The sequence below is a fragment of the Rana temporaria genome, chromosome 8 (genome assembly GCF_905171775.1).
Source record: "Rana temporaria chromosome 8, aRanTem1.1, whole genome shotgun sequence".
Classification (NCBI taxonomy): domain Eukaryota; kingdom Metazoa; phylum Chordata; class Amphibia; order Anura; family Ranidae; genus Rana; species Rana temporaria.
In genome coordinates this window covers 18,993,453-19,020,364 of record NC_053496.1, presented here as the reverse complement: position 1 = coordinate 19,020,364, position 26,912 = coordinate 18,993,453, and the positions used below count along the sequence as shown (strand labels likewise).

The window sequence follows — 26,912 nt, the reverse complement described above, 5'->3', positions numbered from 1 at the left end:
TTTAACCATGCGGCGGCGGCATCTAGGTGTGGGTGGACATGGCTGCATATGTGGGGGGGACATGGCTGCATATGTGGGGGGGACATGGCTGCATATGTGGGGGGGACATGGCTGCATATGTGGGGGGGACATGGCTGCATATGTGGGGGGGGACATGGCTGCATATGTGGGGGGACATGGCTGCATATGTGGGGGGACATGGCTGCATATGTGGGGGGACATGGCTGCATATGTGGGGGGACATGGCTGCATTTGTGGGGGGACATGGCTGCATTTGTGGGGGGACATGGCTGCATTTGGGGACACATTTAAAAATAAGTATCGGTATTCGGTATCGGCGAGTACTTGAAAAAAAAAGTATCGGTACTTGTACTCGGTCCTAAAAAAGTGGTTTCGGGACAACCCTAGAGGAAACATCTATGGAATGAATAAATCTAGCCACGCCCTAAACATATAAGCACCTAGATGGTGAAGAATTGGCGGAGGTTTACGAAAAACGATGACAATTTATTTTTCTATGAAAACAGGGAAATCCTGACACATGACACATCCAGTAATTTGTGCCACTGAGAAGTACAACAGAAATAGGATATCCGGATACTTTGACGCATCATATGCCAACTCCTCAGGAATCTATTTACAAAGCATACAGATTAAAAGAGAGCAGATAACACCTTGAAATACAAATAAAACAAACTAACAAACTGTACGCCTTTGGCAAGTATTATTATAGACTTTGTGCTATTGATTCTACAGACATCATTCCAAGCTTGTTTAACAAAGGAAAGGAACGTCCAATTGTTCCCTCTTAGCAACCAGGGTTGCAAGGCCGAATTTTACATTTCTGTAAAAGATAATTTCCTAAAAAAAAATAAAACAATTATACACAGGGGGAAAAAGTTTATATGATCGTAGTATTGGATTTAAAAATGTACCCGCTGCTGCTTGGTGCCCCGGTCCCCGCCGCTCCTCGGATGCCAAATCCCTGCTGCTGCATGGTGCCCCGATCCTCGCTGCTGCTTGGTGCGCCAATCCTGGCCATCTCCTCGGATGCCCGATCCCTGCCGCTGCTTGATGCCCCGATCCCTGCCGCTGCTTGGTGCCCCGATCCCCGCCGCTGCTTGGTGCCCCGATCCCGGCCAGCTCCTCCGATGCCCAATCCCTGCCGCTGCCCCGATCCCTGCCGCTCCTCGGATGCCCAATCCCTGCCGCTGCTTGGTGCCCCGATCCCCGCCGCTTCTCGGATGCCCAATCCCTGCCGCTGCCCCGATCCCCGCCGCTTCTCGGACGTCCAATCCCTGCCCCTCCTCGGATGCCCAATCCCTGCCGCTGCTTGGTGCCCCGATCCCCGCCGCTCCATGGATGCCCCATACCTGCCGCTGCTTGGTGCCCTGATCCCCGCCGCTCCATGGATGCCCCATACCTGCCGCTGCTTGGTGCCCTGATCCCTGCCCCTCCTCGGATGCCCAATCCCTGCCGCCGCTTGGTGCCCCGATCCTCGCAAGCTCCTCAAAGGCCTGATCCGCCACCTCCTAGATGGGTTAAGGGCCAGTGGACCAACTGGCAGACAATGTGGGGGGGAGGGGTTTGAGTTGCTTGCCACCCCCCCAAACAAAAGACCACCAACCGCCACTGGCCTTTAGGCCCGTTTGTTGAAGCTTTTAACGTACCATTCAGCTCCAGTAAATGAATAGAGTTTGTCATGGGAGTTGTGATTGCCACTTTAGGCAAGCTGCAGGCAGGCTTCAACAAGCTTCTACAAACACTGAGGCCTGCTAGCAGCTTGTTTAAAGTGGCAATCAGCACTCCCATGACAATCTGTGTTCATCATTTACATACTGGAGCTGAATGGTACTTTAAAAGGTTCATATCAAGAATGTAAAATGTTGGGTTTACAGATTCTTTAAGAGATTTAAGTGTTGGGGGGGGGGGGGGTGCTTCAGGGGGTCCGGTGTGTCTCCATTCACCAGTTCAGCCTGAATTTTTGGGCTGAATTCGGACCTGAAACAGACCAAAAGACGCACCTGAGCCACTCCAGAGATGTGTGAACCAGCTCCATTGAGAGCCGATCACGATCTCTCGACATGCGAATTGGATGTGGAGAAACCCAACATCCAATTCACAATAGTGGGAACCCAGCCTTAGGGTATAGAGCTGCAGACAGACCATGCTTCGTTATAAACCTTAAGGCACCATGCACACGAGACGCTGGTAAACGCGTGTTCAGAGGCATTTTGACAGCTTTTTCAACTGCACCTGATCACATTCAATGTTATCCTATGTGTCCATGCACAGTGTCACGTTTTTCTGCGTTTTTCGGCAGTTGGGTTTAGTCTTGTTTTTTCAGAAGCAAAAAAATGGGTTCAGATGCAAAAGTTTTCGTGTTTCAGACGCAAAACACCGCTAAAAACGCGGTACCGGCGTTTTGCCGCGATTTTGTTTATAGGCGTTTTTAAAGGTGACCTATTTTTTTACATTTTACATTTTTTTAAAATGATGGTAAATGATGAAAAACCATTAAAAAAAAACCATAAAAAAAACGATTTGCTTGCATTGAATTGTGGACAATTCACAACTTGTGGCAGGTGACGTGGCCAGGTCATGTGGCAAGTGGACAAACCACAACTTGTGGCAGGTGACGTGGCCAGGTCATGTGGCAAGTGGACAAACCACAACTTGTGGCAGGTGACGTGGCCAGGTGACTTGGCCAGGTGATGTGGCAAGTGGACAAACCACAACTTGTGGCAGGTGATGTGGCAAGTGGACAATTCACAAGGAGCCTGGCAAGCGGAGCCTGGGTAAGGGGGGTGGATGGAAGCATTTCTTGTCGCCATGGCGATCTGGTGCCTGGGATGTGTCGAGCCCTGGTGCAACATGAAACCGGGCCTTTCAAATTTTTTTCCACAATACTTCTAGATACAGAGATGGATGAGGTCTTGTTTTAACCACTTGCCAACCAGGCCTTTTCTGGCACTTTGTTAAATACATGTTTTTTGTTTTGCTAGAAAATTACTTCCTTTTTTTCTGCCAGAACGCCGTTTCGGCACCTACGGCAGCCCTCTCTGCTCCGATATGTCATGTAACACAATAGCTAGTAGAGGAAGCTTTCTGCACAACTTACTTCCTCTACCGCAGTGTTTCTCAATTCCAGTCCTCAGGCCCCCCCAACAGGTCAGGTTTTCAGGATTTCCCTCAGATGAAAAGGCTGTGGTGATTACTAAGGCAGTGAAACTGATCAAATCACCTGTGTAAAATAATGGAAATCCTGACCTGGTGGGGGGGCCTGAGGACTGGAATTGAGAAACACTGCTCTACCGGCTTCTCTGTGCTAGCCCATGCGAGTCCTACACTTGATCGGGTCGGGTTCAGCTATATGTACACAGGACATACTCATCGCCTGTAATTCAGGCTCTTCTTCCCGTCACACTCTATGCCTCCAAGGGCAGTATTAGGAGTGACAAGAACAATCAGAAGAAAGGCCTCTGCATCAAGTTCTCTCTATGACTTCAGCTGTCTCTCATTAGTAGCTGTAGATACCCAACAGCTGTTGATGACACACCAGAAATCCAGACACAAGTGTAATTACGGCCTTGCACCCGTTCCCTGAAACTGCGAATTGCTAAAAAGCAAAATTTTCCTCGATATGTCCGAGTCCAGCTGACTCCCAATACTACAGAGTGTTCCTTTATACTGGAACCAACATACGCTCTTTAATGTGTTTGTTAAGCCACTCTAACCTGTATGCACCATCAGCACCGCTTCCTATTGTAGCATCCCCCTCGGTGTGCGATTTATAAAAATAAATGCAGCAAATACCTAATTTCACTGCCGAGATTGTGATCACATGACTGGCCAGCTTTCTCCTTTCCCCTCAGAGATACAGTGGGCGGGGCTGAGATTCCCCTGCTGTCTCAGTCTGGAGAGAAGGAGGAGAAGAGACCCGACTGGTCATGTGATCGCAATCATGGCAGTGAAATTAGGCATTTAGTCACAGTCACGAAAAAATAAAATAATCGCCGGTGTATTGTCACATTCTGCTGCCTATAGTAGAGTGCGGAAGTCACGTGGCGGACAACTGCGCATGCGCAATGCGTTCCAACCGCAAGTGCGATGCGTTCCACAGGATTGACGACACTACCCTTCAGTGAACCCATCACAATTTGTCACGGAAGTGACAAATTACCATAGACGGAACGGGGGGGGGGGGGGGCGAAGAGAGAGAGAGAGAGAGAGAGAGAGAGAGAGAGAGAGAGAGAGAGAGAGAGAGAGAGAGAGAGAGAGAGAGAGAGAGAGAGACTGAGATCCATTCAGAGCGAGAGAGGTCGTGTACATATATTTTATATAAGGGAAGTAATGCACATAGGGGAGGTAATCCCCTCCCTGAGCCCCGGTTCCCTCTCAGTATCTCTATATCTCTCTCTCGCTCTGAATGCATCTCAGTATCTCTATTTCTCCCTCGCTCTGAATGTGTCTCTCTCTCTCTCTCTCTCCCCCCCGCTCTGTGTATGGTAATACTTCCGTGACAAATTGTGATGGTTCACTGAAGGGTAGTGTTGTCAATTCTGCGAAACGCATCGCACTTGCGGTTGAAACGCATTGCGCATGCGCAGCATTCTACGATAGGCAGCAGAATGTGACAATACACCGGCATTAGTAGTAAAAAAATTGAAATATATATATATATATATATATATATATATATATATATATATATATATATATATATATATATATATATATATATATATATATATATATATATATATATATATATATTACATTTTAATAAAAAATGCAATAAAACTATCCCCTATTTTGTAAACGCTATAAATTTTGCGCAAACCAACCGATAAACGCTAATTGCGATTTTTTTTAACAAAAATAGGAAGAATACGTATCGGCCTAAACTGAGGAAAACTGTTTTTTTTTATATATTTTTGGGGGATATTTATTATAGCAAAAAATATATTTTTTTTTTTCAAAATTGTCGCTCTATTTGTGGGAAAAATAAAAAAACCGCAGAGGTGATCAAATACCGCCAAAAGAAATCTCTATTTGTGGGAAAAAAAAGGACGCCAATTTTGTTTGGGAGCCACGTCACACGACCGCGCAATTGTCAGTTAAAGTGACGGGTCTTAAATGGTTAACTAGCGCCTAAATTTTTGTTGCATCCCCGTGCTGTTCCTTCAGAGTCCAGTGCTATGAACAGCGGCTCCCGTGCCCATGCACGGGAGTGATGTAATCATGGCACGGCCAGAGGATGCAAGACTGGGTGAAGGTGGAAGCCCCATCATCGGTGACCGCGTGTCACTTGAGGGCTTCGTTCCAAGGAATGTGCTAGTATGCAATGCATACTAGCACATTATAACTTTACCTTGCAAGTTTAAAAAATATAAAATCATAGCAGTTTACCATCGCTTTAAGAAGGCACAAATATTAAATTTTGAATGCAGCATTTGCAGGGCACATAATTGCACACTCCTGGAAAGCCCTATATATATATATATAAAAATAAGAAGTATTTTAATAACAGTCTGCAGGCGCTCCACAATGCATACAACCTGCAGACAAAGCACACTGCTGGGAACGAAGCCCAATGTGAGCCAAGCCAAAAGTAAATAAAACACTGGAGTCGTTTTTTCCGCATATAAACCGTTGGATACGTCAGTTCACGATAATGTGCAAATATATCAACGGGGTACAGATTACCTCTATAGTAACAGGAGCCATGATTGTCACCTCTCTACTGGGGCTTACAGATTCACCGGCGATACCCCTCCTGTGTGCGCCAGATTTAGCCGTGTGACCTATTCATTTGGCCTCCCTTGTTGTCATAGGCATGTCAAAAACGTTGTGGCTGATATCGATTCCAATTAATTCCATAACAAGATGAAATTGAGGAGGGCAACAGGTGAAAAATGCACCGGCTTGCAAGTATTTTAACTACTTAACCACTTCCATCCTGGGCCTATTCTGACACTTCTCTCCTACATGTAAAAATCATCTTTATTTTTGCTAGAGTAGCGCCTGGTTACTTCCAAGTACCGGTGCTAGTTAAATTTAGAGGGGGATCAGAGGGTTAAAGTGGAGGTTCACCCGAAAACGTAATTTTTAACATTAGATTGATGCTCATTTTGTCTAGGGGAATCGGCTAGTTTTTTTTAAAATCGAAGCAGTACTTACCGTTTTAGAGAGCGATCTTCTCCGCCGCTTCCGGGTATGGGCTGCGGGACTGGGCGTTCCTATTTGATTGACAGGCTTCCGACGGTCGCATACATCGCGCCACGATTTTCCGAAAGTAGCCGAACGTCGGTGCGCAGGCGCCGTATAGAGCCGCACCGACGTTCGGCTTCTTTCGGCTACTCGTGACGCGATGTATGCGACCGTCGGAAGCCTGTCAATCAAATAGGAACGCCCAGTCCCACAGCCCATACCCGGAAGCGGCGGAGAAGATCGCTCTCTAAAACGGTAAGTACTGCTTCGATTTTAAAAAAACTACCCGATTCCCCTAGACAAAATAAGCCTCAATCTAATGTTAAAAAAAAAAAAATTCGGGTGAACTCCCGCTTTAACTGACTGATCCAAATTGTTATGTTCAAAGTTGGGTCTGTGTTTCAGCTTGGCTGTGCTGTGGGTTCATTCTGTCGTTTCTGGGGTGCTGTTCCCACCCCAGGGCGATAGATGGCAGCCCGAGGTTTGGGTGCTCTTCCCCAGCAGCCTATCAGGAGGGTTTTTCCTCGCTGTGCATGCTGGGGGGGGGGATTTATGGAACAGACGCCATTGGTCTGGGTCTTCGAGTGCAGCACCCACCTGTAGGGTGATCGCATCACGGCGCCCTGGCGTAATGGCCTTCCATGCCGGGGTGCGCGTGCCACGCAGTGTTCCTGGCTCCGGGACCATGTTGATCCGTAACATTTAAGCTGTGGCTGGGGAGCCCAGTAGTCGACTGGGTTCCGAATCTTGAAAGATCCCAAGCGAGGAAGCTGTTTCGGTGGGGAGTCCATCTGAGGAGAGCCAATGAGAGGCTGGCGATCCAATAGGGTCTCGACAAACCACCAGGGATCAAGGTAACCGGACACTGAGAGGCTGGTCACCTGTTAGTCGGTAATCTGAAAACTACCTGAAGGAGATCCAGGCAACAAAATCTATTAAGGAGGTTCATCTCCGCCATCACAATTCTGGGGAGGGTCTGTGGCAGAGACTTCTCCTTCAAGTCCTGAGTGCTACCAAGGAGGGTCTGTGGCAGAGACTTTTCCTGTTCTGAGCAATACTCTGGCTGCCAGGTCAGTGAGAGAGGCCTGTCCAGGTACGCTATACCCACTCTGGCTAGAGTGACGAGGAATTCAAAGTGTTGTTGGAAGGAGGACTGTTTCCTATTGTTACGCCTGAGTCTGCCATTTCTCCTTCTACTTCATCTCTACTCTTCACCACAAGTTTTATTGTTATTACCCGGCCGGGTCATAAAGAGCACAGAAAGACACCTGTTGTGGAAATTCCGTTACTGATACATTCACCATACACCCCTAGGACAACGGACGAGGCAACGTGCCACCCAAAACAAACCAGTAGTTCTTTCGGGGGTAGTGCTACACTAGAAAATTACTCAGAACCTCCACACACACACACACACACACACACACACACACACACACACACACACACATACATATGTATGTATCACACACACGCCGTATATACTCGAGTATAAGCCAACCCGAATATAAGCCGAGGCTCCCAATTTTACCACAAAAAAAACTGGGAAAACGTATTGACTTGAGTATAAGCCTAGGGTGTCCATCTGCATGTCTCACTGTGTCCATGACTAGACTGATGTTTAACATGGGAGTCAATGGAAGGGGTGCCCGAGTTTGAAAGATCGGTGCTCCCAGATCGTAGGTCCCCCAAACAACAAACTTTGCACACTTGTAGAGGAAGAGTGGGACTACATGTGTGCCAAGTTTGGGGTCCAGGGAACCTAAGGCCGACACCGGGTCCGCAAAGTCCGGGAGATCAGGCGCAAAAAGGTGACTCGAGTATAAGTCGAGGGGGACATTTTCAGCAAAAAAAAAAAAAAAATGTGCTGAAAGAGAAAATATATAATATATTTATTAAGCAGAGGCTCTAGGGAATAAAAATGGCGGCCGCTGCAACTTTTTATGTCACACGATATTTGCGCAGGAATTTTTCAAACGAATTTTCCAAGGGGGGGGGGGGGGATGTGAAGTTTCATTAATTAAAAAAAAATAAAAAATTAGCCCTTTTTTTGGTATAATCTGAAAATGATGTTACATCGAGTGAAAACATACTGAGGAAGTCACACTTTAAAATTTAACACATGGAATGGCGCCAAACTTTAAGTACTTAATCTCCATAGGCAATGCTTTTGATTTTTTTTTTTTTTTTTTTTTTTTTTTACAGGTTACCAGTTTAGAGTTAGAGGAGGTCTTGGGCTAGAATCGTTGCTCTTGTAGTAACGCACACGGAGATACCTTACACGTGTGATTTGAACACCGTTTACACATGTGGGCGCAACTTACGTATGCGTTCGCTTCCATGAGTGAGCACTTACCATTTTTTTACCTTTATTTTTACACTCTCTAAAAAAAAATTTTTTTTTTTTTTTTTAACACTTTTATTCCCACTAGGAATGTAAACCATCCCTTGCAATATGGTTCAATATTATTTTATATATAAAATCTCTTGTAATATGAATAATGTGTGACAGGTCCTCTTTATGGAGAGATGTAGGGTCAATAAGACCCCACATCTCTCCTCCAGAAAGAACTATCTCTGTCTTTCCAGCAGAGTCCCGGGCTTTGTTTACATCCGCCAGCCCAAGCGTGGACATCATAACATCGCGCCCGGGTCCTCCGAGGGTCATAACGATGTGTCTGAAATCGCCACCGAAGTCGGGACTGACATGCGGGAATGAAATTGTGCGACTTGAGTTCAGCTGAACTCGCACAATTTCATTCCCTCTGTCAGTGTAAATCTGGGCTCAGCGATGTTGTGATAAACTTGGCAGGTTGCCCCTTTTTTTTTTTGCTTTGTTTTTTTTTACAGCCGTTGGCCAGAGAACTCTCTGCACTGAAATCAAGGAAATGCTGTGTTAAGATCGCAAGGGGGTAGAATCGCCATCTCAATTCTTTAAGGATTGTGCAGCTCTAAAAAAAATAATTCTTCATCAATTTAGGCCAAATATGTATTCCCGCTACATATTTTTGGTCAAATAAATTCTAAAAGGTGTATACCGATTGGTTTGAGCAAAAGTTATAGCATCTACAAACTATGGGATAGATTTAGGGACTTTTATTTTTTATTGTTTTTACTGGTAATGGCAGCGACCAGGGACTGCGACGGACAAATCTGACAGGCACTTTTTGGGGACCAGTAACACCAATACAGTGATCAGTGCAAAAAACAAAAAAAGCACAGTAACTGTATGACACTGGCAGGGAAGGGGTTAATGTCAGGGGCCATCAAAGGGTTAAGTGTGTCCTAGGGAGTGCTTACTGTACGAGGGATGGACTGGCAGGAAGAACAGAGATCCGTGTTCCTGCTTACAAGGAAATGTGTACTTGCCTGTCCGAACAGGGATCTGCCTTGTTTACATAAACAAATCTCCGTTCTGCCCTTCTGTGGCGCGATCGCAGGACCCGCTGATTGGCTCCTTCACTGTGTAGCAGGCGCAGTATCTATTGCACGAACGTACAGGTACATTTTTTCACGCAATAGAGCCACCCTGTCGCAGTATAAATGCGGTGGGCGGTCTATAAGTAGTTAAAAGGGTAACTATATGTTTGTGGGTTTGTGGGGGGGGGGGGGGGGGGGAATAGCAAATAAAGAAAAAAATATATATATATATCACACACACACACACACATACAATTGCGACACAAGTCATATTGTAATTGAATGTTATTAAAAATTTACTTTTGTCAATCTGCAGCCACTGTAATTTCTGAAAATGCAATATGGCCACCTGGAGGTATTCAGTAAACAGACAGTGTACAGAACGCCCCAGAAACATTTCCTGCTTGTGTGATTGGCTCACTGATTTTTCCAGAAATTTGCTCAAGATACAAGTCAGATTTCAGGCATCTCCTGCAACAAAAATGTAATGCCTGGTGAGATACTCCCAATAAAAAAAACAAAAAAAAAAAAAACTCATCTAAAAAGGGATGCAGACCCTGCCGCTTTCCACAGAGCTGATTGATAATTATAAAACCACTCCCACTAGACTCACCTTTCCCAACACGGACACAGAGAAACACACATGGACTTCTTCAGAATAACAAAAAGGTAGAAATCTGCAACATTGACCGAGAGGGGAATTTTTTGTCTTCAACAAAAGTGGACTTATTCTTTAACCACCCCCGGATCATATTGCTGGTCAAAGACCAGAGCACTTTTTGCGATTCGACACTGCGTTGCTTTAACTGACAATTGCGTGGTCGTGCGACGTGGCTTCCAAACAAAATTGGCGTCTTTTTTTCCCCCACAAATAGAGCTTTCTTTTGGTGGTATTTGATCACCTCTGTGGTTTTTAGTTTTTGCGGTATAAACAAAAATAGAGCGACAATTTTGAAAAAAAAAAAATGAATATGTTTTACTTTTTGCTATAATAAATATCCCCCCCCAAAAAAACGTAATAAACGTTTGATTGGTTTGCGCAAAAGTTATAGCGTTTACAAAATAGGGGGTAATTTTACGTCATTTTTATTAATATTTTTTTATTTACTAGTAATGGCGGCGATCAGCGATTGTTTTTCGGTACTGCGACATTATGGCGGACACTTCGGACACTTTTGACACATTTTTGGGACCATTGGCATTTTTATAGCGAACAGTGCTATAAAAATGCATTGGATTACTATAAAAATGCCACTGGCAGGGAAGGGGTTAACACTAGGAGGCGGGGAAGGGGTTAAGTATGTTCCCTGGGTGTGTTCTAACTGTAGGGGGGTGGCCTCACTAGGGGAAATGACTGATCGCTGTTCATACATTGTATTTCTCCCCTGACAGGACCGGGAGCTGTGTGTTTACACACACAGCTCCCGGTCCTCGCTCTAACGAGCAATCGCGGGTGCCCGGCGGCGATCGCGCCCACTGGGCACGCGCATGGGAGTCCGGGACAAGCGGGGGCGCACGCGCCCCTAGTGGCCGCTTAGAGAGCCGACCTTATAGTACGGGCTCTCGCACAGGAGGAGTCAACCTGCCGCCGTAGAACTGCGGCGGCTGGTCGGCAAGTAGTTAACCAGGTAAATTGTTTAGCAGGCCAAACAAATCCAAAAAGTGAGAAAAACAAAGCGTCTAATAAAGACAGCTGGCTCCTCTTCAAGCCTTTTACTGGAAATATGAACTACCATTGAAGGTTTGGAATCTCCCAGAAATTTTCATGGGTTGAATAGGAATAGATACTTTATGAAACAGGGAACTAAACTCAATCAACAACTATTTTTAATCCTTAGGCCATTAGCCTTATTCAGTAAATCTACTTTCCTATCCATTTTAAACTTTTCTTGTACATTTCTTTAGTTACTTCCTGATTTCTGGCCTAGGCCAAAATGATGTCATAAATCCCAGGAGTCATGGCCATTTTATTTTTCTTCTTTCATCTGGAGGAGGGGTAGGAGGAGCTGCATTAAGGTGAAACACTTTAAACCCCTTTAAAGAGGAAGTAAACCAGGCGCTCCCATTTACTGTAAAAAAAAAAAAAAAAAAACAGGCGCTCCCAGACCCCCCCAGCATTCCAGTGAGTGCTGGAGGGGAGAGCAGAGAGCCGATGACTGACCGTCAACTTCTCTCTGCTCAGAGGGGAGAACTAAGTGTTCAGCAGTGTTTGATCACTCAGTTATCACTGCAGAACCAGCGGGGGATTGATTCCATACTGCATCCACGTATGTATGTGAATAGATAGATATCTATCTCATTAATAGTGCAATTGTACAGTAACAAGGGGCGTAACATAGGCAGGCTAATTCTAATCAGGACTCGAAAGAATGCAACATGTAATGAAAACATTAGTGCCCTGTGCACAATGTAAGTGCAATACATGCAAAATGCAAGAATATACAGGACTTACAATTGTGTGTGTGTGTGTGTATATATATATATATATATATATATATATATATATATATATATATATATATATATATATATATATATATATATATATATATATATATACACACACACACACACACACACACACACATATATATATATTACACACACACACATATATACACACACACACACACACACACACACACCGTATTTTCCGGCGTACAAGACAAAACTGGGGGTCGTCTTATACGCTGGGTGAAGCAGCGCTGCCCGATGGATATCAGGCCGCCGGGTGCTCTGTAAAGCTGTATGTATTTAGTATATGCGCCGCTCAGCCAATCCGAGCAGATTGCCAGAGGCTGTTACTACAGGCTCTGTAGTCAACAACAGTGCATCGGATGAGCGGCGCATATACTAAATACATACAGCTTTACAGAGCACCCAGCGGGCTGCGGCCTCTTCGGGTTTTGAACACATATGGTATTAACGCACAAGGGGGTCGTCATACGGTGAATAGAGCACAAAACTACAGTTTTAAACTGAACATTAAGGGGTCATCATATGCCTAGCTGCCTTATACACCGGCAAGTACGGTATATATCCTTGTGTTTTCACATTAATGCATCCTTTGAGCCCACCTGAGCCCTGTAATTCCCATGCCCTCTGCCCGTTGTCTCGGCTCTTGATTGGATAGATAGCAGCGCAGCCATGGGCTCCTGCTGCTGTCAATCAAATCCGCGGGCGCCGGGCCGAGGCTGGCACTCTGTCTATGGATGCAAACGCTAGACTTGGGAGCGCGCCCTCGCGGTTACTCCCAGGGAGAGCGCTTCTCCTAGGTGGCTTCCCGATGCGGGGGAGGAGCCGTGAGCGCTGTTGGGGGACCCCAGAAGAGGAAGATAGGAGCCACTCTGAACAGTGGAAGCAAGTATGATGTTTGTTTAAAAAAAACAAAAAAACAAACAAGGGTTTAATAACCCTTTAAAGCGGAGGTTCACCCTAAAACAATTATATACCATTACATCCAGCATACTTCCGACATCTACAGTACGCTGGGTATTTATTTTTATTCTTTTTGTTGTACATACCGTTTTATTGTTATTTTCCCCCCGGCTTCCGGGTTCTGGCTCCCGCGGGAGCGGGTGTTCCTATTCAGAGGTTAGACGATTGACGTCTGGTGAAAAACTTCCCCTGGCACATAAGGCGCGTCAGTTTTCCATAAAAAGGCGACCTGCGAGTCGGCTCTATACAGCGTCGTGTACAGCTGACTGCGCAGGCGCCATATAAAGCCGACTCGCAGTTCGGCTACTTACGGAAAACTTGTGGCGCGTCTTATGCGCCAGGGGAAGTTTTTCACCAGACGTCAATCATCTAACCTCTGAATAGGAACGCCCAGTCCCGCGGGAGCCAGAACCAGGAAGGAAAAATAACAATAAAACGGTATGTACGGCAAAAATGTAGATGTCGGAAGTATGCTGGATGTAATGGTATATAGATGTTTTTTTAGGGTGAACCTCCGCTTAAAGTCCATACTTTGGATGGGTTGGTCGCACAAGGGAGATGGAGGAGGGTTGGGGGGGGGTGGTAAAAAAAATAGATAGCCATTTATGTACAGTTTGCATGGTCTTTGTGACCTGTTGGTATGGGTATGCCCAATAGGCTCTGTGTTTGTAGGTTTTATTTATTTTACAAATCTAAGAATTAAAAAAAAGCTGGCCATGGTCGAAAATCATAATTTCTGGAACATTTATTTAATTGTCTTATGGTTGGCAAGGTCAAAACAACAAATCATTTTTGACTTTACTGATGAAAGAATTCAAACGATTTTTCGATGGAAACTTTCTGAAACAAAATAATTTATATTTCAGGAAAAAGCACACAGATTACAATGCTGTTCTAAGCACAAGGTCTGGACATTTTAAGCAATTCCAATAAAATTAGTTGATACAATGAGAAGAACAAATGTTTTTTTTTTTTTTATTTCTGTACAAAATGTTCAAACAAAACAATTACTGTATGACCAGCTCAAGGCCTCGTGCACAGTGTAGGTTATAAAAATGACAGTAGCTTTGCAGTGAGTTATTCAAAAAATGTCAGCGTTTTGCGTTATCTTCAACGTTAGCATTTTTATTTTAAATGAATGGGATCAAAGACTTAAAAAAACACTGGCAAAACACGTTTTTGAGCATTTATCTGCGATTTTTGACATTAGAGCCTTTCTATAGCTGAAAAACTTCAGAACGCACTCGTTTTTTTTTTTTTTTTTATGGCCAAAAACAGTTGATAACAGTCTATTGGCCAGACTCAGAGAGAGTTACGCCGGCGTATCAGTAGATACGCCGACGTAACTCTGAATCTGCGCCGTTGTAAGTATAAGTGTATTCTCAAACTGAGATACACTTAAACCTATCTAAGATACGACAGCCTGCGCCGTCCTATCTTAGGGTGCAATATTTAGGCTGGCCGCTAGGTGGCGCTTCCATTGAGTTTGGCGTAGAATATGTAAATGACTAGATACACCTATTCACGAATGTACGTGCGCCTGTCGCAGTAAAGATACGCCGTTTACGTAAGGCGTTTTCAGGCGTAAAGTTATTCCATCTAATAGCTGGACTAGTCAATGTTAAGTATGGCCGTCGTTCCCGCGTCGAAATTTGAAAATTTTACGTTGTTTGCGCAAGTCGTCCGTGAATAGGGCTGGACGTAATTTACGTTCACGTCGAAACCAATACATCCTTGCGGCGTACTTTGGAGCAATGCACACTGGGATATGTACACGGACGGTGCATGCGCCTTTCGTAAAAAACGTCAATCACGTCGGGTCACCCCCCATTAACATAAAACACGCCCCCTCATCCTCATTTGAATTAGACGCGCTTACGCCGGCCCCATTTACGCTACGCCGCCGTAAGTTAGGAGGCAAGTACTTTGTGAATACAGCACTTGCCTCTCTGACTTAAGGCGGCGTAGCGTAAATACGATACGCTGCGCCGCCATAAAGATACGCGCCCCTACCTGAATCCGGCTATGAGTGTGCATGCAAACATAGGATAACATGCAGGAGAGTTTTTTTACTGCAAAAAACACGTCAGACGCCAAAAATAGCCGCTGTAAAAACGTCCAGTGTGCATGAGGCCTTATGCCGCGTACACACGGTCATTTTTTGCGATAAAAAAAAAAATGACATTTTTAAAAACGTCATTTAAAATGGCCGTGTGTGGGGAAAACATTGTTTTATGTCTTCTGAAAAACGACAAAAAAAAAAAATTCGAACATGCTTCAATTTTTTATGTCGTTTTTCAAAACGTCGTTTTTTGTGTCATAAAAAATGATCGTGTGGGGGCTAAAACGACGTTTTTAAACCCGCGCATGCTCAGAAGCAAGTTATGACGCGAGCTTGAATGGAACAGAGTGCCGTCGTAGGTGCTGAACGTAACCGCGCTTTGCTAGAGCATTTTGAAAAAACGATGGTGTGTACGCGGCATTAGGCTGGATTCACACTATTGTGAATTGGATGCAGGGATCCAATTCGCAATAGCAGGAGAATGCGGATGGCTCTCTATGGAGCCGGTTCACATATCTCCGATGCGGCTCCGGTGTGAATCTGCACAGAAGCCCTGTGCGTCTTTGGTTCCATTTTAGGTCCAAATTCAGCTCAAAATTCGGGCTGAAATCGGACCTGGAACGGTGAACCAGGACGCACCGGACCCCTGCTGGGAGCCGCATCTGCATTAGGGTGTGAACGGAGTCTGAGAGTTAATTTTTTCCTTAGGAGATAAAACAGAAACGCATTGATTAGACAAGCATCACTTTGATACGCCTTCTACTCAGCGGGGGTTCCAGTCGAGCTCTTTAATCACGGAGACAATTAAATTACATACATTCTGTGGCTAATTAAACGCTGTGAGATAATTACCTAGCCGTAATTAAAGAAACAGGATGCAAGCTCTAATCTTGAGTGCTCCTTACATGCGGGCTAGACTTTGGGTCATTGTCAAAAAATGGCAGAGGAAAAAAAAAATTATATAATATATATATATATATATATATATATATATATATATATATAGTTATTTCCACCCATTCCTACCTACTTTCAACTTTAGATATTAACTACTTGCCGACCTGTCCCCATCGTTTTACGGCGGCAGGTCGGCTCCCCTGCGTGGGAGCCCGTAGCTCATGTTTTTTTATATATTTTTGGGGGATATAGCAAAAAATATTTTTTTCAAAATTGTCGCTCTATCTTTGTTTATAGCGCAAAAACTAAAAACCGCAGAGGTGATCAAATACCACCAAAAGAAAGCTCTATTTGTGGGGAAAAAAGGACGCCAATTTTGTTGGGGAGCCACGTCGCACGGCAGCGCAATTGTCAGTTAAAACGACGCAGTGCCGAATCGCAAAAAGTGCTCTGGTCTTTGGGCAGCAATATGGTCCGGGGGTTAAGTGGTTAAAAAATACTTTTAGCCCTTTCACACCGCTGAAACTTTGAATCCGACATCCCTGCGCCACTTCACCTGGGCTTGCATACAAGCTCTCTCGCATGGTGGCAAGTTCTTGCGGGCGCGTTCCCGTGATACAGACGGCGGCTATAGCCGCTTACTGCATCACTCTGCCACGCCACATCATTGGATATGATTGACAGCAGCGCGAGCCAATGGCTGCGCTGCTTTCAAATCAACCAATGAATGAGCCGAGAAGCCAGCGCGTTCACGGCGTGGGACTTTCAAAGAGGTCAGTTAAGTAAACGGGGGGCTCGAGGGGGCTGCTAATGCTCGGATGTTTTTTCACCTAAATTTTTTTTGCCTAAAATGAATGTCTGCAAGGTAGACAGACAGAATAGTGTAATGATTCGGTTAAAAAAAACGAGTAAATACCTATTAAAATTCCTTCATCTATATCACCTCCGGCGTTCTAGTTTCTGTTCTCTCATTCACTTCCTGGTTTGCGGCGCTCGTTCATGCAAGAACTACATTTCCCAGTATGCATTGCGGCACACCTCCTTGAAGTCTCCAACACGTACAGAGCGTCCTGCCACACAGATGTAGTTCCCAGGAGGAGGATGCAAATTTCATTTGGGTACAACATTACATGACCGCGCAATTACCAGTTAAAGCAGCGCAGTGCCAAATTGTAAAAAAGTGGTCTGGTCATTCAGCAGCCTAATCCTCTGGGGCTGAAGTGGTTAAAGGGGTTGTAAAGGTTTGTTTTTTCTTAGCTGAAAACCCCTCCTGAAGACTCCTGGATTTAGGCCAGAAAACCAGCTAAAAAGTTCATTTTGAGGGTGAACCTCCGCTTTAAGCTAGTGCATTGTTGGTTCACTTACCTTTTCCTTCAACTTCCCTTCTAAATGTTTTTTTTCCTTTGTTTTCTTTGAATTTCTCACTTCCTGTTCCTCCTCAGTAAGCTGTTCTAAATGACTTTCCACCGCTCGGATGATGGTAGAAAGTTTACTGAGGAGAAACAGGAAGTTAGAAATTCAAACAAAGAAAAAAAACATTTAGAAGGGAAATGGAAGGAAAAGGAAAGTGAACCAACATGTAGAAAATAGAGCTTAAAGGAACCCATGTAGAAAATAAAAGACGAACCTTTACAACCCCTTTAAAGTGGAGGTTTACCCTAAAACAATTATATGCCATTACATCCAGCATACTAACGACATGTACAGTATGCTGGTATTTTTTTTTTTTTTTCGCAGTACATACCGTCTTATAGTTCTTTTTCACCCGGCTTCCAGGTTGTCACTACCGCCGGGAGTAGGCGTTCCAATGAAGAGGCGTAGATGATTGACGTGCGGATAAGGCGCATCACGCATTCCAAAAATAGTCGAACTGGGACTCGGCTATATACGGCGCCTGCGCAGTCAGCTCTACACGGCTCCTAGTCTGTACGCAGGCGCCGTATATATAGCCGAGTCCCAGTCCGGCTATTTTCGGAATGCGCGACGCGCCTTATCCGCACGTCAATCTACGCCTCTTCATAGGAACGCCTATTCCTTGTGGGAGTGTGAAAAAAAATCTATAAAACGGTATGTACAGCGAAAAATAACATAAAAAATATCAGCATACTGTAGCTGTCGGAAGTATGCTGCATTTAATGGTATATAGATGTTTTTTAGGGTGAACCTCCGCTTTAATATTAGGACACTTACCTGTTCTGGAGTCCAGTGATCCTGGCACCCCAGTCGATGGCCGGGGTCCCTACTGCACATGCGTGAAGTGCACTGCGCTCTCTCACTGGAACGGCAGCGGGGAAAGGAGGAGGCGGGGAGGGGGCCAGACTTGTGACGTACCTCGCAAACTGTCCAACTGAAGTGGAGTCAGGGTATCTGACAAAAACAGGTACCCAAATGTGACACCGGCGGGGCGGGGGGGCGGGTGGTGTATGGTGTTGGGATCAACAATCAGAAGTTCCCCTTTTGGGTGGAGCTCCGCCTTAACCACTATATCACTTATCTATACCAAAGCCCCGGTTAATTGCTGAACGTAATCATTAGCAATCTTTTGGCCTTGTACACATGGGCTTATAGAGCAATGTGTACCACAAGCTTTTAGAGAGGATCTGCAATGCTTTCAGCAAGTCTGAGCAGCATTGTTAAAGCATTTGAAGGAACCATCAGCTCCAGTTGATGGATCGGCAGCACAGATTTTATTGGGAGTGCCGTCACTTTAAACGAGCTGCTAGCTAATAAGTAAAGCGGAGGCTTACAGACTGCAGACAGCTTGGGATGAGTCAGCACACCTATTAAGGTCTGTGTTTAGGATGTCCAAAGTGAAGCTGTAACCCTTTTACTGCCACGGACGTGAGGGTTACAGCGGAGAAGAATTGCCCGCAGCAGACCAGCTCAGTAACCCTTATGCAGCAAAGCTCAAGGTTGTGTCAGCAGCCAAAAAAAACTTCACCCAAGAGGTACCCAACACCTTCCCTTTTTGTGAATGGATGCGATCGGTAGCTGGCAAGGCGCTGGTAACTTTCACCAAGCATGCAAGGTCAGCGCCTGCTTCTCTAAATACCTAAACTCTGCCAATGTAATCTGTAACCCCTTCCTGTGCTCATCTCTGAAACTTCCTCTCCTGTCCCCAGAACCCACTAACAGGCCAGATTTTAAAGTGGACGTAAACTAGAGCTGCACGATTAATCGCGGAGAGAATCGCGATCTCGATTCTCCCCGCCCGCGGGATGACCCGCGATTTTCAGGTGTCCCATGTGTCCCGGAAGTGGCTCACATTCCCCATCACCACCATCCTCCAATCCGCAGCAGGAACGTCATCATCTGCCGCCCGCTGCTGCACCGCATGGCATGCCGGGATATGTAGTCCCGCCTCTGTTAGTGAACGGGAAGATCTCCTTGTAGAACTACCAATCCCAGGATTCCAAGCGGGCCTGGTTCCAGACAGGGAGCGGAGCAGAGAATGCTGACCGGAGCCGGGGAGATGAGGGCAGGTGCTGGGGGAGCCCGGCCGGAGCTTTACCACTGGAGGAGGCAGAAGACGGGGGGCACCAAGGTGAGGGCCGGCGGAGGGGTTCCCTGTAACCTAAGAGAGAGAGAACCATTGTACTACCTGGGGGCCTGAGTGAGAGTATACATATATGGATAGGGGTGACAACATGGGCAATGGCGACAAGAACGGGGTTTACTACCGCTTTAAATAAAAAAAAAAAATTTAGAATCGCGATTTTCATTTAATGCAAAAGAATCGCGATTCCCATTTTTCCCAGAATCGTGCAGCTCCAACATAAACCCATTTTTTTCTTTTAATTAAGACTTGCACCTTGTACAGTATAGGATTTAAGGTCATCTGTGCCCAGTCTTGCCATGAAGAGTTAATCCAGCTCTGAGCAATCCTCTTATCTTATTTAAGTGAGAGAAAAACTGACAGAGAAATAGGAGTCAGTTCTTCCCCCTTGCTGTGAGTGACAGGTGATTTACATATCATGCAGGAGCCCGAGAGAGACATCCTGTGTACTTCAGATTCCCTCCTCCTTTCTTCCCCAGCTCTCCCAGGACTGGCTGCTCCACACCTCAGCCTGATTGGGCATGCTGAAGTCATGTGGTGACCTTTCTGGGTTTTGACTGGATGTTAGTGATCATAGCAGAAGTTCAGTGTAAAAAATACACAGGAAAAAAATGCCTATTGACAAAGGGGAGTGTAGAGGTGGGCGGGGAGTCTGCTGACATAACTCCACCCACCGAGCTCCGGACAACAAACCTGCCCACAGAATCTGCAATTTTTCAGTTCTTATAACAGACAGAGGGGAGACATTTGACAGGTAAGGATACATGCAGGAGAAAACTATATTCTTATAGATCAGCACTATGGCAGTAGTTTATAAAGGATGAGAGTGGGTTTACATCCACTTTATGTAGTGCAGGGATCCTCAAACTACAGCCCTCCAGCTGTTGTGGAACTACACTTCCCATGAGGCATTGTAAAACTCTGACATGACTAGGCATGATGTGAATTGTAGTTCCTAAAAAAAATGGAGGGCCATAGTTTGAAGACCCATGATGTAGTACCTTGGGGGAGATGCAGACTAGAATACTGCAATCACTGAGCAGCAATTGATATCGCCTGTGATGTATTCTAGTAAGTTATCTTGCAAACCTGGCCTGTTAGGCCTCATATACACTGCAGCTGGTAAAAGAACGTTTAGCCTAGATTCACATTGGTACGATTTGGAATTATTTATTATACAGGATTTATATAGCGCCAACTGTTTGCACAGTGCTTTACAACAACATCAGGGAAGACAGTACAGTCACAAATTGGCGGCTATTGCTGGCAACAGCACCGTCCAAAATTGGTGCGACACCGAGGCACCTACTAGTTCAAATGCATTGAAAATGCTGCAAGAAAGCATCATTAAAAACGCACCCATTTCCGAGTCACATGACCTATGAAAAACACACCATAAAGCACAGTAAATCATGTTAAAAAAAATAAATAAAAATAAATAAATAAATAAAAAAAAATCAGCTCAAAATTGCTGCAACCCAAATATATTTTTTTTAAACATTGCGTCTTCAATGCCATTGTTGGCACCTTTTCCTCTTATCACCCGAATGCCGATAACACCATTTTCGGGCAAAAATCTTTCAGTGGATAAAATTTTGGTGCATCTTTAAAAAAATAAAAATAAATAAAAAATGAAATAAAAAACCAAACCCGCAAGTGATAAAATCCTTGTCTCTTCCGGCCTCTTTCATCACAGAGGAGAGTTGGGCCAGTTACTTGCAATAAAAAGGGCCTACATTAGTGAAATTGTTCTAAAGCTAAACTAAATAGAAGCAGATATATGACGACAGTGTATGCCGACATTCCTCATATGATAATCTATCCAACCCTCATTTTCTACCTAGCTGTTGCTTAGCAATGATGCGCATGAGACATTCAAATGACATCAAAACTGGAATGTGGAAAAGTACCTTCACACAAAAACATGAAACAGAAAGCACACAAAGCATTTAAAGGGGTTGTAAAGGTTCATGTTTTTTCACCTTAATGCATTCTATGCATTAAGATAAAAACATCTGATGTTTGCCGCCCCCCCCCCCCCCGTTTACTAACCTGAGCCCTCGAAATTCCAGCGTCATGAACGAGCAGGCTTCTCGGCTCATTCATTGGATGATTGATAGCAGCGCAGCCATTGGCTCCCGCTGCCATCAATCAAACCAATGACGCAGCGCACCGGGGGACGGGGCCCGAGAGCTACAGGAGCGCACCCGCAAGCTAACCCCCTTAGGAGAGAGCTTCCCATGAAGGGGGTTAGCTGATGCGCGGAGGAGCCGACACAGCTGTGGAGGGACCCCAGAAGACCATGATCTTTTGTGAAAAACGAGCTGCACAGTGGAGGCAAGTATGACATGTTTTTGTTATTTAAAAAAAAAATAATAAAAATTGATCCTTTACAACAGCTGTTCTCAACCCGGGGGGTCGTTTGGCAATTTGCCGGGGGTCGCGAATGCTAGTCCAAACCAACGCTGGCCGAGACGGACCCGAAATTACTGTTTACACCCAAGTCTGTCCATCTCGGCCAGCAAGACGTCACTTCTGGGAGAGGAGAACCGCGCGGAAGTGACTTTCCGTCGCCGCCATCATGGTACTCTCGTCCGCAGTAAGGCTGCAGTTAGAAGTCAGCAAGCGGAGTTAACTGGAAGTGACGCCGCCACCATCTTGGTACCCTCATCTGCAGCAAGGCTACAGTTAGAAGTCAGCAAGTGGACATCTTTTTACACCCACCGAAGTCTTGCAGTTTACATGTATTTTTACCAGTAAACTGAGCTTATATACTATATAAGCTTTATATAGTATATAAGCTCAGTTTACTGGTAAAAATACATGTAAAATACAAGACTTTGGTGGGTGTAAAAAGATGTCCGCTTGCCGACTTCTAACTGTAGCCTTGCTGCGGACGAGGGTACCAAGATGGCGGCGGCGTCACTTCCGGTTAATATAATAGACGGGTTGCTGATGCTGACAGAACACCTGAGGTACTTTGGCAAGCCAGGCACTAAATACCGGTAATTAAGGCATTTTTGTACTGTTTGTCACAGCAGTGTAATTAATACATCGATTTTGATTAAATAAGTCTGACATGACTGTGAAAAATATAATTGTGGTACAATACATATCATTTATATATAAATGTCCCAGTTGGTTCCTCAAAAGTGGTTATTCTGTGTCAGTGCTAGATACATGTTTGGGTGCTATACACTTTGAATATCTAGCACTGACACGGAATAACCACTTTTGAGGAACCAACTGGGACATTCATATATAAATGATATGTCTTGTTCCATAATAAAAAAAATTCTTGCATAGCCACGTCATGTTGGACTTAAAAAAAAAAAAAAAAAAATGGCGGAACTCCGCTTTAAGTCCAACATGGCGTGGCTATGCAAGAAAATAATTAATATGGAACAAGACATATCATTTACAGTGAGGAAAATAAGTATTTGAACACCCTGCTATTTTGCAAGTTCTCCCACTTGGAAATCATGGAGGGGTCTGAAATTGTCATCGTAGGTGCATGTCCACTGTGAGACAATCAAAAAAAAAAAAAATTCCAGAAATCACAATTTATGATTTTTTAACTATTTGTATGATACAGCTGCAAATAAGTATTTGAACACCTGTCTATCAGCTAGAATTCTGACCCTCAAAGACCTGTTAGTCTGCCTTTAAAATGTCCACCTCCACTCCATTTATTATCCTAAATTAGATGCACCTGTTTGAGGTCATTAGCTGCATAAAGACACCTGTCCACCCCATACAATCAGTAAGAATCCAACTACTAACATTGCCAAGACCAAAGAGCTGTCCAAAGACACTAGAGACAAAATTGTACACCTCCACAAGGCTGGAAAGGGCTACGGTGAAATTGCCAAGCAGCTTGGTGAAAAAAGGTCCACTGTTGGAGCAATCATTAGAAAATGGAAGAAGCTAAACATGACTGTCAATCTCCCTCGGACTGGGGCTCCATGCAAAATCTCACCTCGTGGGGTCTCAATGATCCTAAGAAAGGTGAGAAATCAGCCCAGGACTACACGGGAGGAGCTGGTCAATGACCTGAAAAGAGCTGGGACCACCGTTTCCAAGGTTACTGTTGGTAATACACTAAGACGTCATGGTTTGAAATCATGCATGGCACAGAAGGTTCCCCTGCTTAAACCAGCACATGTCAAGGCCCGTCTTAAGTTTGCCAATGACCATTTGGATGATCCAGAGGAGTCATGGGAGAAAGTCATGTGGTCAGATGAGACCAAAATAGAACTTTTTGGTCATAATTCCACTAACCGTGTTTGGAGGAAGAAGAATGATGAGTACCATCCCAAGAACACCACCCCTACTGTGAAGCATGGGGGTGGTAGCATCATGCTTTGGGGGTGTTTTTCTGCACATGGGACAGGGCGACTGCACTGTATTAAGGAGAGGATGACCGGGGCCATGTATTGCGAGATTTTGGGCAACAACCTCCTTCCCTCAGTTAGAGCTTTGAAGATGGGTCGAGGCTGGATCTTCCAACATGACAATGACCCGAAGCACACAGCCAGGATAACCAAGGAGTGGCTATGTAAGAAGCATATCAAGGTTCTGGCGTGGCCTAGCCAGTCTCCAGACCTAAACCCAATAGAGAATCTTTGGAGGGAGCTCAAACTCTGTGTTTCTCAGCGACAGCCCAGAAACCTGACTGATCTAGAGAAGATCTGTGTGGAGGAGTGGGCCAAAATCCCTCCTCCAGTGTGTGCAAACCTGGTGAAAAACTACAAGAAACGTTTGACCTCTGTATTGCAAACAAAGGCTAATGTACCAAATATTAACATTGTTTTTCTCAGGTGTTCAAATACTTATTTGCAGCTGTATCATACAAATAAATAGTTAAAAAAAAAAAAATCATACATTGTGATTTCTGGATTTTTTTTTTTTGATTATGTCTCTCACAGTGGACATGCACCTACGATAACAATTTCAGACCCCTCCATTATTTCCAAGTGAGAGAACTTGCAAAATAGCAGGGTGTTCAAATACTTATTTTCATCACTGTATATATGAACGTCCCAGTTGGTTCCTCAAAAGTGGTTATTCCGTGTCAGTGCTAGATACATGCTTGGGTGCTATACACTTTGTAAATAATTTTACTGTTGGGGGTCCCCACAACTTGGGAAATTTCATCAAGGGGTCACGGCACTAGAAAGGTTGAGAACCACTGCTTTACAACCCCTTTAAACCTATAACGGTAATGGCAGAAAATTCCTGTACATTTTTGTTTTCGTAAACTTACCTTCTAATGAAATTACGTTTCACATTGCATTAACAGTTCCCTAATTTCCGGAGTCAGATGATTAGTAGCCCTGGCAGCTTCGGCAATAGCTTTACGGTACACTCCTTTTTTCTTCCTATTGAACCTCAGTTTAAAAAATTCAGAAAAGGAAGAAAGTTTTGAAACGGATAAACTGGAGGTCGTTGGAGAACCAAACCATGAAACCGATGCCTCTTGCCATGTAGGCTCACCGTTCTCCTTTTGAGTAACATTAATAGTCAGTATACGGGCCGGCCACCAAGGAAAGCCATGGACCTTCCCCCATACGATATCACCCACTGACACCGTCTTTCCATCTACAGTGATGCAGTTTGACACGCTTTTAGAGTGAAGTCTCACCATAAGAGGTGGCACAGTTTTCTGTTGATCTTTAGAAGACGAGACTGAAACCTCATCACCAGGCAGAAGGTCACAAAAATCCATCCTATTTAATTCCAGACAGGTCGACTTTGATTCCTCTAGGCTGTCGTTACTGCACAACGACGCACTAGACGAATCGGCTTTCCTTTTCCGGTAATTCATAAGTAAATTCAGGTTATGTCCTTCATTGCTGTGTGGAAATCCTTTGAAGTCGTCGTCTTCTCCAGAGCTTCCCAAAGACACATCATGATAACTTCTTTCTGCAGCGCTGTCCATGTAATAAGCTGAGGAATCCATTTCAGACTCTTGGCTGCTCTGCAGCACATTCACTTCGTCAATTAGCTCAGATTTATAGACTGAAACGCTTTGTCCATCACCGATCCTTTGTGGTTTTAGTCTGATTTTGGGCGGTGGAATATCTACATTGGAATGCAATGGTTTGGGTAACTTTAATTTGGGAATAGAAGCTACCTGACTGTCTGTTAATCTGTCGGCTAAACGTTTGGGAGCTTGACACCGTTCGGCGTCCTTGGGTATCTCTTGGTCCCTACTTCCATTTTCCTGGATTTGCTTTGGACAAAATGGCTCAACAGAGCCATGTACGCGTGATGGAATCTTAACCACTTCCCCTTTGCCCTGTGGTGTACTATATGAGATCTTGATGACGGGACTCCTAGGTATCAAGTCTTTGGAGGGACTCCTGGGTAGCAAGTCTCTAGAAGCACTTTGTTCCTCTCTCCTCTCCTTTGTTGCCTTTCTCTCTTCGGGATCAGACTCCGCTTTATGTCGTTCCTTATCCTCATTTTGTAGTCTTTTGCCACTTTTAGCGTTCTGTTTTTCCTTGGCAGTCTCCTCCGCATTTAAGGTGTTTTTACACTTCTCACAAAGGACTTGTCTAGGCCGCAGCCTTATTGTGCTCATTATTAGCCTCCCGGAATCTCGATTCCTTGACATTCGCCTCTTTGTCCTTTTAATACTGCGTGGGGGGGGTTGAGGCACCCACTGATTGTAGGAGTGTCTTATCCACAGAGGAGGGGGAAAAGGGGCCCCTTCAAAGTATGGAGGAATAGAAGGAGCCGTACCCGGGGGTGGAAGGAGTGGAGGAGCAAGGAGTGGAGGAGCAAGGAGTGGAGGAGCTTGATCAGTGTTGCTTTTTACAGGGAGTCCAGTGTCTTGAATGGGGGTTTCGGACAATGGATGGGAGAAGTTGGCATCTGTCGGAATACTGTTACAGGAACCGTTGGGAGAGTCTTCATTTTTTGGAGCAGATGGTGGTGGCATGCAGAACAACCCAGACCTAGAGAAGTACAAAACAGAATGTCAAAAAGGGCCTGCTCAAAAGGACAGATGACAGCTTTGTTTTAACCAAACACACATGCAGATCTCACGACAGCGATCTGCAGTCATGAGATCTGAGTGAACTCATTATCCAGAAAGTTAAAGGGGTTGTAAAGGTTCAGCAATTTTTTTTTTAAAATAACAAACATGTCATACTTACCTCCACTGTGCAGTTCGTTTTGCACAGAGTGGCCCCGATCCTCGTCTTCTGGGGTCCCACGACTCTTTCCCGCAAGAGCTAACCCCCTCTGGGAAGCTCTCTACTGAGGGCGCGCACCCGTGCCATATAATCGGCATCCATAGCCAACATTTGTATGACTCGG

At 44.8% G+C, this 26,912-nt stretch overlaps 1 protein-coding gene across 1 annotated transcript in view; it reads right to left on the bottom strand.

The window, feature by feature from the left end:
* Positions 1 to 26,912, bottom strand: part of PWWP2B (PWWP domain containing 2B) — a 54,696-nt gene that overhangs the window by 13,460 nt on the left and 14,324 nt on the right. Inside the window, exon 2 of the mRNA XM_040361361.1 lies at positions 24,853 to 26,548. Within this exon, the coding sequence (XP_040217295.1) occupies positions 24,865 to 26,548 (1,684 nt within the window). The 3' untranslated portion in view covers positions 24,853 to 24,864. The remainder of the gene's footprint in view (positions 1 to 24,852; positions 26,549 to 26,912) is intronic.